The sequence below is a fragment of the Haliaeetus leucocephalus genome, unplaced genomic scaffold (genome assembly GCF_000737465.1).
Source record: "Haliaeetus leucocephalus isolate CR32 unplaced genomic scaffold, Haliaeetus_leucocephalus-4.0 Scaffold450, whole genome shotgun sequence".
In the NCBI taxonomy this organism is placed as follows: Eukaryota; Metazoa; Chordata; class Aves; order Accipitriformes; family Accipitridae; genus Haliaeetus; species Haliaeetus leucocephalus.
In genome coordinates, this window is record NW_010972886.1 from 18,511,021 (window position 1) to 18,524,619 (window position 13,599).

The window sequence follows — 13,599 nt, forward strand, 5'->3', positions numbered from 1 at the left end:
TCAGCGCCATGGGTAAGATTTTTTTTTTTGGTGTTTGGGGTTTTTTTTGGGAGTGGGGGTGGGAGTGCTGCGCCCATCAGCGTGCCCAAAACCAGCCCACTGGACTCCCATCGCCATCCTCTTCATCCCCTGCCTGGCAGCACCACCTTCCGCTCCTCACCGTCTTTTGGGTTTTTTTCCATCAAAAGATGTGAAACGCAGCTTTTCTGTAGCCGCGCAACACACCTGCAGCGACACCTCCCGCATCCCACCTGTCTGGTGTTGCGGGATGATGCTGGCTGCCATCGAGCACCGTGCCGGAGCGGTACCCTGGGCCAAACGCCCACCGAACCTGTGGGACGGTGGCAAAAGGCAGCGCGGGGGCCAGGGCAAGCTGTGGGGCACGCCGGGGGGCTGGCAGCGGGTGACCCAGCCAATTCGGGGCTGGCGGCTGGCTGGACACTTGCCCAGGCAGCCAGGGGTGTGGGACTTTTGCAAGCTGGCTGGGCCCACCGAGCAAAAGTGGTGCCGGGGAACACCCACTCATCCAGCACTTTTTAAAAAAAATTATTATTATTTTTATTCTTTTCCGGGATGGGTTAGTCCCTGCCTGGGGAGGAGGGGACAGAGTTGTTTAATTCAGCTTCCTAGCCAGGGCTTGCTTGCTTGCACAGCTTTACGCACTGCTTTTTGCCAGGGTTTGTGCACTGCTGCAAGGTGGGTGACTCCTCGCTCGGTTTTTTGCTCCTGTTTCTTCACAAGCCACGTGGTGTCATAGGCACTAGGGTCGTACAACTCCCGCTTGTTTTGGTGAAACCCAAAATTGATGCTTGAAAGCAGCGTGGTGGCGGGCGGGCGTGTGTTTACATGTGGCTTACCAGGTAAGGCTGGGTTGAAGCCTCTAGTGGGGAAAACACGCCTGCCGGAGCTCCTCGAGCCATCCAGTGATGCCTTTCCCCTCTCGTGATTAATTCCTCTTAATTGGAGGAAACCTTTTAACTTCCACCGGGCGAAACCAGGGGAAGGTAGAAGTGAGGCAGGTATTGCATCGGTAGCGCTCCTCGGGGGATAACAAACACCAACTCCAAGCTTTATATGATCAAAACATGTTCTTTTTTTGTTGTTTTTTTTTCTCCCTGGTTAATGGCTGTGGTTACAGCTGCAGAGGGCTTACTGTAATATGCCCTTAGGAAAGATTTTCTGACATTATTGCAGTAATTACAGCTTAATGCAAGTTTCACAACTTCACGTAGCGCAAACACACGTGGCACAGCCAGGCAAGGGTGCTGGAGTTCCTCAGCAGGGAGAGCCGCAGCCAACGTTTTAGCAGCGAGTAACACTTTTCTGTTTGTTTTGGGTTTTTTGTTTGGTGCTCCAGGAAGAAATTGAAGTTTTCCCTGATTTTTCTGAGCTCCTGCTTTTTGATTGCTGTAGGAAAGCTGTTGAAATGCTGGTTTTAGTGGAGCTTTTCTTCTGTTATTGTTGCTACGGGCATCATCCTAAACAGCTATAAGCAAATGGAAAATACTCGAGCTATTTAAATGGGACCCTTGGCTACTCTCAAAACACAATTAAGCTGGGAGTGTGGATCTGCGGAGCTGTTTTATCCCTGGTCAGGGACTGCAACTCCCAGGCTGTGACTTACTGTGCAGCTTGTCCGGAGAAAGGGCTGTGGGTTTGCCCTGCACACCTCTTCCTCGGTCCCCTTGCCTTGGCGGTGTCCCGCTGGATGCATGCCATTAAGTTTTCCGCGCGGAAATGGGTCAGTCCCTCTGCAAGGAAGCAAAGGGTATGATTTTTTTGTTGTGTTTTCATGCACTGATTTTTATCTGTTGTAAGGCACTGGCTGCGGGCTGAGAGATGGAGAGCTTCTCTAGGAAGCATAAGCAAGTGGCCTTTAATAATAATGATAATAATAAACAGGCATTTCCTGTAAGCAGGAGCAGTTTGTGTGCAAGAGGTGCTCTCAGCCTCTCCCGTGGGCAGCAGTGGACTGTTTCCAAGGCTAGTCGAGCAAAGCAAGCTCATGCTCTGCCCTGAAGCTGCCTCTTGTAAATCTCGTAAAACCTTCCCCAAAGTTTTCAGTGCTGACGGCCCAAATAGTAATTAAGCACTGAAAATGTGCCTGCCAGACAAAAAAGGTGGAGGCAGCCCTGGGGAATTACGGGATGCCTTCAGTTGTGTTCGGGTGTGTGAGTGAGCGCTAATTGCTGGAGAAAAGAGTTGTTCTGGCATGGGAGGTGGCAGGCAGCGATGCTTTGGGCTGTCTCGCTTCTCTGACAGTGCAAGGGGGTACAGCCAGCCGCCTCCAAAGCCATTTTTGGGGGAAATGAGACAAAAGCAGCGAGGGGATATTCTCGGATGGGAGGTGGGAAGGGTTGCAGTGCCGGCTGCGCGTTATCTAGGAAGATGCTTTTGGGGCTGAGTAGGAAAGGAGCAGGGATGAGTTTATTTGTCTGTGCTGGGGAAGGTACAAGGAAAAAAATGAACCTACTTTTTGCAGAAGAGTATGGTAGGGGTGGTGGTTACCCTGCCGGGAGCGCTCACCATAAAGTCACCCAAGACAAGAAACCCACCCTTTGGTGGGGTTGTGTGACTCTTAGACCGATATTTCAAGTCTTTGGCTCTTAGCAGGAGCTGATAATTTTCTTTCGCTGGGCTTTGTGTTCAAAGAGCAGCTCTGTCTAAAGGCACGGGAGTGCACACAGGTTTTGGGGATGTATTTGGAGCAGGCGCCTGCAAGCACTCCTTAAGTGGGTTTTCCCAGTGTGTTTTCCTGGGCTGCGGAAGAGCGGAGAGAAGCAGCGTGCATTCTCCTTGCCTGCAAAGGAGGTCCTCTGGGTGTAATAGGTGAATTTAAGTGGGAGGGGAAGCCTTGAGCTGAGAAGCTGGCGATGTTGTTCCTGTTGCTCTCGTTTCGGGAGCTGCTCCTGTTTTTCCCTGAGCTCCGCACATGGTTCATGTGAAGCTGTTCTCCGAGGAGGTTTTCTCCAGGGAGGTTTGGATGACCAGGACCAGGAGGTGGAGGTGCAGTTTGGGGTTGGTTGTTTTTTTCCTTCTAAGCAGGGACCACAGCATCACTGCACCAGTCCCCAGCCGGAGCATCCCGTGGGCTAGAGTGAGATGCAGACATCTCGGGGGTGCTGGTGGCCTCTTGGTTTGTCCCCATCCCCACGGCAGCCGTCTTGCCGTCGGTGGCGGGCAGCGGCTTGCGGTATGACTGGGGGCCCCCTGAAAGCACCTCTGACAGGTTTTGGGACCAGTTATGACTGGACCCTTTTGACGCCACTGTTCGGCAGCACCACAGAAAGTCCTTTCTGAAAACCTCAGCCCGATTTCGCTCTCAGCCACCAACCCCAGCCTTCATCTCTGGAACGGATGAGCTCTTGGGTGTGATGCTGGGGCAGGGGGAAAGGATGGAGAGGGAGCAGTACCTCTCCCCCACGCAGTTTTTTCTGCATCCCCAGGTCTCCTCACATCTTTTTTTCCTATCTCCATACCCCCCACCCCCTTTTTTTTTTTTTCTAGCTTAGCTCTTGCCGGGAAAGGCAGCCCGGGGCTGGCTCTGGTGCCAGTGGTGGGATTTCAGATGGTTGCCCCGCCCTGGCCGAAATCCTGTTTGCGTTCCCGGAGCGCCGGGGTGGAGTATCGCGAGGGCTGCGCCGTGTTTCATTCACCAGCGAGGAAAATAAATACGCCGGGGCCGTCCCTGGGCAGGCGGCGGGTACTACTCCTGCGCTACTACAGCGTGAAAACAAAACAGATCCTTGAGCCAAGCAGTGCTCGTTTGGCTCGGAAATACATTTTCCAGTCAGGTTGGAGCCAGGCTTTTATTTAAATTTAAAAAAAAAATAAATTTTTTTTTTACTGCCCCACTAATCCTTTGAATATTTTGAGATTGGAAGCTATTTCTATTCCCTTGTGATTCCTTCTAAGCTGTCGTGCCAAAACGCTCTGTTTTGTTTTGTGCAGTGGTTTTTTTTTGGGGGGGTTGTGTGAAGTTGTTTTATTTTTTTTGTTTAGTTTGTGTGTTTTTTGTGGTTTTTTTTTTCCTTAAGGCTGTGATTCTTGCTTGGATCCTGCACTTGGGTTTGCGGGAGGGGGAAGAGGCAGCACAGGTACCATATGAGGTCCTGCCTGGATCACACAGGCTGCTCCCTTCTCCCCTGGCTTTTGAGGGGATTGCACGGTGGCTTTATCACATGTCTAATAACTTCTTAAAATGCAGACTGAGTTAGTTATGTATAGTACAGTATAATTGATACATTAGCTCTTTTTTTCTCATATAAGCCAGCGCTGTTTTCTTGCGTTGAGTTTATTTTCTGCTAAAGTGCAGGAAGATGCTGTTGAGAGGCGAGCCGTCCCGGTTCCCTCCTGCGGATGGAAAGTCCTTCAGTTTGCTGGAAGCAGGGTTTCTCGGCGTACAAATCCAGTTGTGGCTTTCTTCTCAGTATGACAAAACCGTTCGCTTTCCTTTTTCTTGTTGGGCACTTCAGAAAGGTTTGGGGAGGAAATGTGAGAATGTGATTAAACTATCCAGACAGAGGTTTTTTAAGGTTAGGGAAGGAGCTGCTGCTGTGCCTGCAAGAAAAGAAGGTTATTTAGAGAGAGGGAAAGAGAAGGTTTTGCTAGGGAAAGAAATTGGTGAGTGGCATCTCAGCTTTCCTCCCTATTTAATAGGGGACCAAAGCTTGGATACACCAGAGGAGATGCTCTTAAGGGAAGCCTATAATAAAAAACCCAAATGAATAAAAGCCTAATTAATAATAATAATATAAAAATAATAAGGAATAAAAGCCTGTCCTGCAATGCACTTCTTATGCAACGAGTCCCATTTGTGCTGCATACCATGTGCAGGCCCCAGCAGCCTGGCACCTGTACAACTTGTACGAACTGCATTTAAAAAAAATTTTAAGAGAGTAATAATTAAAAAAAAAAGTAGTAGTCTATCGACTCTTGCCAAGTTTAATAGAGTATTTATTTTTCTGCTGTTCATCTATTTTAAATGCTCTGGTTTTGTTCCGTGCAGCTTCCCGGTGGCAGTCTCACTCGCTAGCAGAAGATGTACAGCCCGAAATCTGGATTGCACAGGAGCTGCGGCGCATTGGAGATGAGTTCAATGCCTCCTATTGTCCAAGAAGGGTAACTTTCATCTTTTCACTTTCCATTTCTTTGCGCACTGTCTCTAAAAGGGAAAAGCTTAATCATCTCTGGAAACTAGTTCTGTGGTGAATGTTTCATTCACTCAAATGTAGAAAAGGATGCGCGGGTGGTTGTGTTCGCCTGGACACAGGGGTGTGCTGCCTGCGCCGGCGAGTCATCTGCTGCTGCAGCATCATTAAATCAATTAAAAATAACCTTTAAATTGAGACTTGAGGCTTTCAGGTACGAAGTTCGCAGTATCTTTCGTAGCCCCCAGGGCCAATAAAGTGTATTGCTGGACTGGGACTGGACCTGACAATAATGAGGAAGAAACTTCTAAAAGTTAAGAGGCAGGGAAAGTTTGGGTGTCTTGGGGTATTTTTGGGGTGGCGTTGGGAAGAGCTGTTCTGGAAGCAGTACCTGGCAGCAGTCAGGTGCTGGCACTGGTGTTTTTAGGGAAGTGTGCAGGGAGTGAATGCAGCAGCTTTTTGTGCTCCCAGATCCCTGCTGCTGAGGATCACGTGCATGGAAGTGTAGTTGGAAATAAGAAACAGGGATGGACTTGGTCTGATAACTTACTTTTCTTACAAAGAATCTGTCAGAGCTGTTTTGAAACGTGAATTTATAAGACTGTAAACTCTCTCACCTTTGAGTGTTGCAACAAAAATAGGTGGCATTAATAAGAAAAAAAAAAAAACCCCAAACCAAATGAACCCAGAGAGATGAAGTAACAGTAGTTTTCCAAAGAGCATCGTTAGCCAGTAACTTGCCTGCCAGACATTACTGACGGCTGCATGTTCGTGCATGTGGTTTCTGGTCTATCAACTCACCCTTGTGCTCGTCTGTGGGAAGAGGAGTCAGAAGCATGTTAGGTAGCAGTGTTGGTGATGAAATGCTGACTGCCTGGATCTTTATCCGTCCTCCCTGGCTCATGAGTCACTCCTGCAGTGGGTTTCCTTGCCATTCACAGGGTCCGTATGGTGATGCCTGTGGGCAGGGGCTCTCCCTCAAAATGGGTGCCAGGCTGCTGTGGTCCAGCTCCTTCTGCATGGCCTCTCTGCATCGCCTCACTGGAGACCTCTCCATCGGCTCCTTTTTCTTTGTAAACGCTCTGGCTTTCCTGACCCGCAACAAACAGGCGATAAGCTGTGTTTTATCCCAAATCTGGAACACTCGTCTTGCGACCTCCCCCATCGAGGCTGATCGCTCGTGATGTGATATACCCTCTTTTTTTGTTTAAAGGATGCCTTTTCAATGAGAGGTAGGGACCAAGCTGATCCTACAGGTGTTCAGAAAGCTGAAGGCACCTGGTGGCAGCAAGCTGATCTAGAAGGGCTGGCAGAAATGCAGAGTGCCATGCCGTCCCTTCTCCCATCTCTTCACTGGCTCCTGGAGCAGTGCCTTAAATTTGGAGTGCAGGCAAGGCCTTTGAGCACCTTCTGTGAACAGGTTTGTGATGAGCAGGAATGTCCTTCCTGCATTATCTCATGGGGACCCGCTCCCTTGGTGCTGTCCTGTGTGGAGCCTTGCACACTGGAAATCTGCACTGTGTACACCACACCGCTGCGTACAAAACTGTGAGCTGTGCTGTGTGGTGTATAAGAGGGTGTGAATTTAAGGGGGGGCTGAGGGGGCGTGGGAAAGGGTTTTCCCCACAGGTCCAAGAGGGTGGGGGTGAAGCCAGCAGCAGGATGGCATGAAGGTACCTGGTCACAGAGCATCACACAGGTTTGCATGAGGCGGTTCCCAGCGCTGCGGCCGAGTTTCCAACTTGCTGCCCCAGGGAGAGAACTGAAACACAGAGGACCACGTCCTGCTTGCTAGATGACATGAGCAGAGGCTGTCATGCATGACCCTAAAAACACTTTGTACCTGGCTTAATTAGCATCTGACGAATTCTTGCTCGTTGCACTCAGAAACGAGGAGGTTTCAGAGCATTTAAGCAGTTGCTGTAGAATTATTGTCCTCAACGTGCTTGGTTGTTGCTTCGTGGAAAGGTGTCTTTTCCATCTGCAAGCAGCCTGGATGCTCTGGAGAAAGGGTGGTCGCTGCAGAGCTGGAGCCCTTGGGCAGGAGGGTTGGTTAGGACACCTTACCAGCGTGCCTGGCTCTGCTGCTTGCTGGGGTTTGCCCTTTAAGTGTGAGGTTAGAAATGGGGAACTAAGAGCCCTGCCAAAACGGCACTTGCTGGGCAGGTCGGAGCTGTTGGACAGGTCGGGGCCACGGGTTCCCCATCACGTTCCCCATCGGTGTGCCCTTTGCGTGTGCTCTGTACGTCACCCCCCTCTGCGGACAGTCTCTTGGGCAAGACAATGGGGAATCGGACAACTCGCCATCCAGCCCCTCTTTGCCCTGACAAAGCTTGCAGGTCCAGCGAGCAGAGATGGCCACAGGACCCTCCAGCCATGGAGACTAGCTCCACGCTGAGGCTTTTGCCGGCAGAGGGTGCATCGCTTGGCTGCCGTCGCATGCCCCAAGCTTTGCTGCCCACACCCGAACTGCCTGCAGAGGTGGAAAATGTCTCGTTTCAACTAATTTTTTTTTATACCACTTTATTAAAGAAAACCTAATTTTGGCATTTCTCTTGCGTCCTTCTCTAAGCCTGTTGTGGTTTTTTTTGTTTGTTTTTTCCTTGCTCTCTGCCGTGTTGGCAGTCAGGCAGTGCGGTGGGCTTAGCATCGTGCTGGTGGGGGGACAGTTCCCGGGTGGGTAAATCCCACTCATGCGGGGACCTGATGCCATGGGGTGCAGGGATGCCCCAGGGTACCTGTCCGGAGGATGCTTGAGCATCATCTCTCCATGGTGACAGCTCCTGGCTATAGGACTGCCTGTGTTACACCCCCGTAGCGGGGAGGGCAGTTTGCATATCGGTGTAAACGGTGTAATTTCTCTCTCTGGGGCATGCACAGGCATGATTTTACTGCACTAAAAATAGCCCGAATCAGATTGCTTTGGGACAGTAGGGGGGGGGGGAACCTCTGGGCTGCTCTTTCACCTTAGGAAAAAGGCTTGAAAATAAATACTCCTTTGGTGGTTGTTCCTTTTTCTTTTCATTGTACACTGTTGTGATTCCGTGCTCCAGGGAGGAGTGTTTTGTTGCCGTGTCTGGCTCACCGTGTTTTGTGAATGACGTGGTGGTTACGCCTGGAGCGCTCCGAACTAAAATTCATGCGGCAGCGCCACAGGCGGGGACCTGCCTGTGCGGAGACTGATGCTGCTCTCCTCGCTGAGGGATTTTTATTTTTAATTTTTTTCCTCTCAGCCTTCCCACACTGTGGTTTTTAAAACCCTTTGACTGTGCTAGGGCTAACTGCTCCTTTGCCGCGTTTCAAACCCTCTGGCGGCATTGCATGCCTCCTGTGCCCACGTGTAGGACTCGCACGTGACATGCCTGTTCAGTGGCACCATGGTGGCTGCCTTCAAGGCAAGCATGGCTGGGAGTGGGCAGCTTCAACCCTTTGAGTATTATAAAGCTTTTTATTGAAGGAAAACATGAAAGGTCATAGAGTTTATTTTCAGTCTTTGTAAAATGCTTGATTTCGCACCTCTGAAATATGTGTGGCACCGCACAAGGTGTTCGTAGCACAGGGGCTTCATGCTGGAAATTAGTCACAGTCTTTTTTGTTTTTTCTTTTCTTTTTTTTTTTTCTCTTTTGTTTTAGGGTTTCTTGGATAACCAGGCAGGAAACCCCCAGATCATCATTTTGCGCCTCCTGCGTTACATCATCCGCCTCATCTGGAGGATGCAGTGAGTGCCGGGCACATTCTGAGGCATGGGGACTCATTTACTCGTTGGGAAAGCCCAGGGAGGATGGACAGACGGATGGATGTGGGGCTCCCCACGCCGCCCGGCTCCCACCTAGCCTCTCCCCCAGGACGCACGGTGGGGGGCCATCAGATGAGAGTGGACATCCCACGCTGATCTGCTAGGACTCTCCGATGCAGGATTTTGTCCGAGAGTCGTGTTTACTGCGTTTCTCTCAACTCGCTTTTTTTTTTTGTTTTGTTATTTTTTCCAAATGAGTCTCAGAGAAAATATTCAACGGCAATGGAATAATTTTTTTGTCATCGTTTCTGGAAACCTGTCGGCCTGTCTGGGATAAACCCTGCAGCGGGGAAAAGGAAAGCCTGAGCCAGCTGATGGGCAGAGCCGCCTTAGTTTGCCTTGCAGACCTTATCGCAGAGACTCGCAGAGCCCTCACCTCTCCCTTTGCCTCCTGGGCCTTTGCCCACAAAAAGGGATGGTGATGATGGAAGAAGGGCAGAGGGATTTAAATCAGCACTTCTTTTACCTGTAAATACCTAATGCTACCCCAAATCCACCTTCATTTGCATCATGCAAATAGCCTATTTCCTGCTGACTGATTTTTTTTTAATTTTTTTTTTTTTTTTACACTCTGAATTTCAAGACTTAGCTGTCAGACTCCCAGGGTCCAAAATACCACAACCAACCAACCAAACAAAAAAAACAATCCACCAGGTTGCCTTTTTTTAGAAATTCTTTATATAAAAACTTGTGAAAACGCTTATGTATTGTATAATATAATATATAATGTTGGTGACTGAGTAATTCAGCAATAAAACGTTTTCGGAGGCAGGTAGAAACAGTTCCCAGCACACCGCAGCTTTGCACTCAGAGGCGACAGCTCCTGCTGCGTAACTTCAGGAACTGTTTTAACTCCTGACTTGTACCTTGCTTTTGAATGCAGGAGGATTTTTTTAAGGCGCTGGATTTTTTTTCTCCTGGGATCCTCTCTGTGTTTGGACAGGACAGCCTGGAGCAGGGGGATGAGCAGGATGGGACTGGCGGCCTGAAGATCCCAGATACTAGTGCGCAGGGATGCAGCTGGAAGAGGCGCCGAAGGATGCCGACCTGGTACAGATCCACCCGGGGACTTGCCGTGTGGGGTCCGCTCCCCACTGACTGCCACGTCTCCTCCCAGACTGCCCTCCTTGCCCCAGGAAGACCTGACCAGGCCCTTGATGCCATCCCAGGGCGTCTCCCCTTCCACCTGGAGACCCTGCCACCTTCCTGGAGGAGCCCTGAGAGCTTGTCAGAAGAAGCAGGTCTGTTGCCTCGGACCCCTCGTGGTCTCCGGTTCATCATCTTGTGGGCAGGCGGTTGCTGCATGGCGGGTGCTTTTGGAGGGGTGGCTGCTCCGGCCACCCCCATATCTATGCACAAATGTACCCCTCTCTGCCTCTGGAGCTGTCCCTTTCCTCTGGCTGGTGCAGGTGGTCCTCAAACCCACTTCCAAATGCTGTGGTTTTATTTCTGGTTTCACCAGCCCCATAGGGAAAAAAAAAAGGAAAAAAAAAAGAAAAAAAATAAATAACCAAACCCAAGCCCACAATAGCGTTTTTTCCTGCAATGCGCATGCAGGGAGAAGCTGTTGAGTGCCATGTGTGATTATTAGTGTTTTTAATGATGGACAAACTGTACAATCTGACCTCTATGCACTGGCTGCCTGTGCCTGTCGGGTAGGTGAGGAGCCGTGGTCTTGGTGCGGGGCTGCGTGCCTCCCATTGCACTCCTCTGGAGGATTATGGAGCGATTTTTAATTTTTATTTTAAATTTTATTATCTTTTTTTGGACCTGCAAGGTGAGCATCGGTTGCAGGAGCAGGGGATGTTTTGGAAAGGGTATTTTGGAGATGGTGCAGGGAGAACCTTTGCACTGGTGGAGAGTGAGCGGTTAAAACATCTGGTAAGCTTGGCCAGGGCAGGTTCCTGCTCCTTGTCCCCTTGGTTTTGGCTCACCATAGGTGTGCTGCCCCAGCCGTGCTCAAGCCATTCCTTTTTTTCCTGTAGTATTTATATAGAAAACCCCAGCAGGGAGGCTGCTGCCACAGGTTTCCCATGGGAACCTATGTGGAATTGCATGGCTGTTGATAAAATTAAAAGAAAAAAAAAAAATTGGCAGCAGAGGGGGAAACCAAACGAGCTTTTTTTCCTAGCTGAGTTTCATCCATTGTCAGTGGATGAAATGGTGCTTTCGGGTCTCGCAGCCTTACAGCATCCTGGCACCGCGCCGCCCAGAATGTGTCCCTTGGAGTACACCAAAGAAACGCCAAGCACTTTACCCCATCCTCCCTGCTGGGCCGCCCCAGCCAACAACGGAGACAAAAATTGTATTAATTTTAAGGGAAAAAAATCAAGGTATTGGCACTGCCTGCCCGGGACTTCTCCACAGGAGGTGTTCCTGGCCAAAAGGTAGGCATAGGAAAATTAGCCCCCAAACCCCAGGTTTCACCCCTGTAGAGTTGTGAGGTTTAAGGAAAAAAAAAAAAAAAGCCCTGAAAGTCCCCTAAGAGAAGAATGGTGTTTTAAAATTGTGATTAAGCTCATTTTAGCCACATTGGCTGACTGCTCCGGGTCATTTTAAGCATAACCTGTGGTCTCTGTTCTGCCAAAAGGATGTGATGAAGAGTTTTCCTTGGTTGCTGGGAAACCAGATGTATTCCCGAGCGATCTCACACGATGCGTTAATGCTTCTCCTCTTTTCCGTAACTGTAAATACCTGAATATTTATTAGAGTAGGGCACCATATTATTTTCATCATCTGAGCCAAATATCTGTGTGCAATGTATTTCCTTTCCTTTCTCTCATGTAAGTTTTGTACAGCTTATAAATAAGGAAAAAAAATTACTTTTTATCCCTAAACTTTTTTAGAGTTAAACTTGATAAATACTGTAGATTCTTTTTTTTTCCCCAGTGTAATTAATGCACTCTACTGTTCCATAATGCTGTAACTTGTAGAAATGTTGTATATTTATTTTCTGCTTATTTAAGTTCCTGTAAAGTTTTTGTTTCCCCCTTCTCTCCTCCCTGCCCCTGCAATAAGGATCACCTTCCAAAGCACTGTCTTCTGGCAGTGCAACCGATGTGGTTTGGATAATGAGATTTATTATTATTTTTTTCTCAAAGTGCCTAAGTCCCACTTTCCAGTAGTGATTTAGGCACACCCAAGACTTCAGCATTAGTGAAATTCAGTGGGAATTTGGCTTCTACATCCCTGTGATTTTTGCCATTCTCCTTTCAAAGCCACATTTTCTTCTATCTCAGCCACTTTCCCTGGACCAGCTTTAACATCAGGTACCGCCCCAGCGCACACGGATGTGCTGATGAATCACTAACTCGTTTCACAGGACCCAGCGTATGTAGCATTTTTACTGCAATTTCCCTGGCTTACTTGTGTTTTGCACTGATGAATTTTAGACAGGGTAATTGCCACTTTACTTGTGCAATACTGCTGTAAATAATTGCAGATCTTTTTTTTTTTTTTAAGATGCAATCTTTTATGTTCTTAATATGAGTTTTATATGAATAAAAACTTCCAACTATTTATCATGAGTGCTGTTTTCTTTGGGGGCTTGAGGATCACCTGAGGAAGGGCTGCTTTATCACCAGTTCTCCCTGTTTATTACCCGTTCTCCCCCAGATCCAGGATGCGGGTGCCTGCCTGGTGTTTTCCTCTGCTCTGAGGTGCTCCGAAGCTCCTGGGACACTAAAATGCATCTGTTAAATGAAGCTGGTTTGTAAGATGTTGCCTTGAGTGTTCCCAAACCCCAGAGTGGCACCACTGCTGCCCCTGCTGGGAGTGCTTGGGGTTTTTGTTGGGTTTTTTGTTGGGTTGTTTTTTTTTTTTTCCTTTTCCCCACATTTATGGGGCTCTGCAGACATGGGCTGCATCAATGGGCTCAAACCCGACTGCTGGGCACCTTCCTGTGCCCTCACAGCATGCCCTGTCCCCAGTCGGTTTTCACAGGTATTGAAGAAGTTTGGGGAAGCATGGGGCTTTATTATTTGTGTACTATTTTATTATATTTTACTTTTTAAAAAATTATTTTATGTTCTTTTTATTTTATTATTTTTGTTATATTATTTTTTTACTTTATATTATTATTTTAAAGTTGAATCAAAATCTGCTCGTGAAAATTACCATCCAACCTTCCTTCTGCCTCAGCCCTCCATCCCGTGTCTGCACCCCTTGTCTGGTGGCCAGGTACCCTGGGGAGGAGGGGATGCTTCCTGTGCAGATAAGCGGTGATGGCAGAGGTCCTGAAATTGGGGGGGGTGAGGGGGTGGCAGGAATGAGTGTGGGATGGGGACGGGCCAGCCGAGGCACATGGGGATGGCTTGGGTTGCTCCCCTTGGACCAGGACGTGCATGCTTCTTCTGGAAGACCCAAATAAATTGTTTTAAAGGCTAATAAGGAAAATAAGAGGATCGATACGGTTGTCATGGAGGGAGGGAGAGCATTGCATGCAGAAACATCCAGTATTTGAGATGATCACCACTGAGTGCCCGCGTCCCTGGGCTGATGCTGCTTTTCCCCCTTCTTGCCTGACATCCCATATAATTCCCATTTTGAAGGTCTGCGGCAATGCTGCAGGCATAAGCCAAGCCGTTAAGCATGGTTGTGGGCTCAGGGCTTGATTTTTTTTCTTTTCCTCAAAGGCGATGAGCTGCTGGCCC

At 48.8% G+C, this 13,599-nt stretch overlaps 1 protein-coding gene across 3 annotated transcripts; it reads left to right on the forward strand.

Moving 5' to 3' along the window:
* Positions 1 to 6: 6 nt before the first annotated feature.
* BCL2L11 (BCL2-like 11 (apoptosis facilitator)) lies at positions 7 to 12,598 on the forward strand. 3 transcript variants are annotated; one of them, XR_774835.1, is made up of 5 exons: positions 1,705 to 1,768; positions 5,009 to 5,121; positions 8,784 to 8,869; positions 9,891 to 10,188; positions 12,563 to 12,598. XR_774835.1 is itself a non-coding variant. In XM_010574888.1 (4 exons), the coding sequence occupies exons 1-4, from the start codon at positions 9 to 11 to the stop codon at positions 9,934 to 9,936; spliced, it is 249 nt and encodes an 82-aa protein (XP_010573190.1). In that variant the 5' UTR covers positions 7 to 8; the 3' UTR covers positions 9,937 to 10,421. The 3 variants fall into 3 exon arrangements, 2 of the variants coding, with proteins under 2 accessions (XP_010573190.1, XP_010573188.1); XM_010574888.1 differs by lacking the exons at positions 1,705 to 1,768; positions 12,563 to 12,598 and adding an exon at positions 7 to 12 and having other exon boundaries at positions 9,891 to 10,421; XM_010574886.1 differs by lacking the exon at positions 12,563 to 12,598 and having other exon boundaries at positions 9,891 to 10,421.
* The last annotated feature ends 1,001 nt before the right edge of the window (positions 12,599 to 13,599 follow it).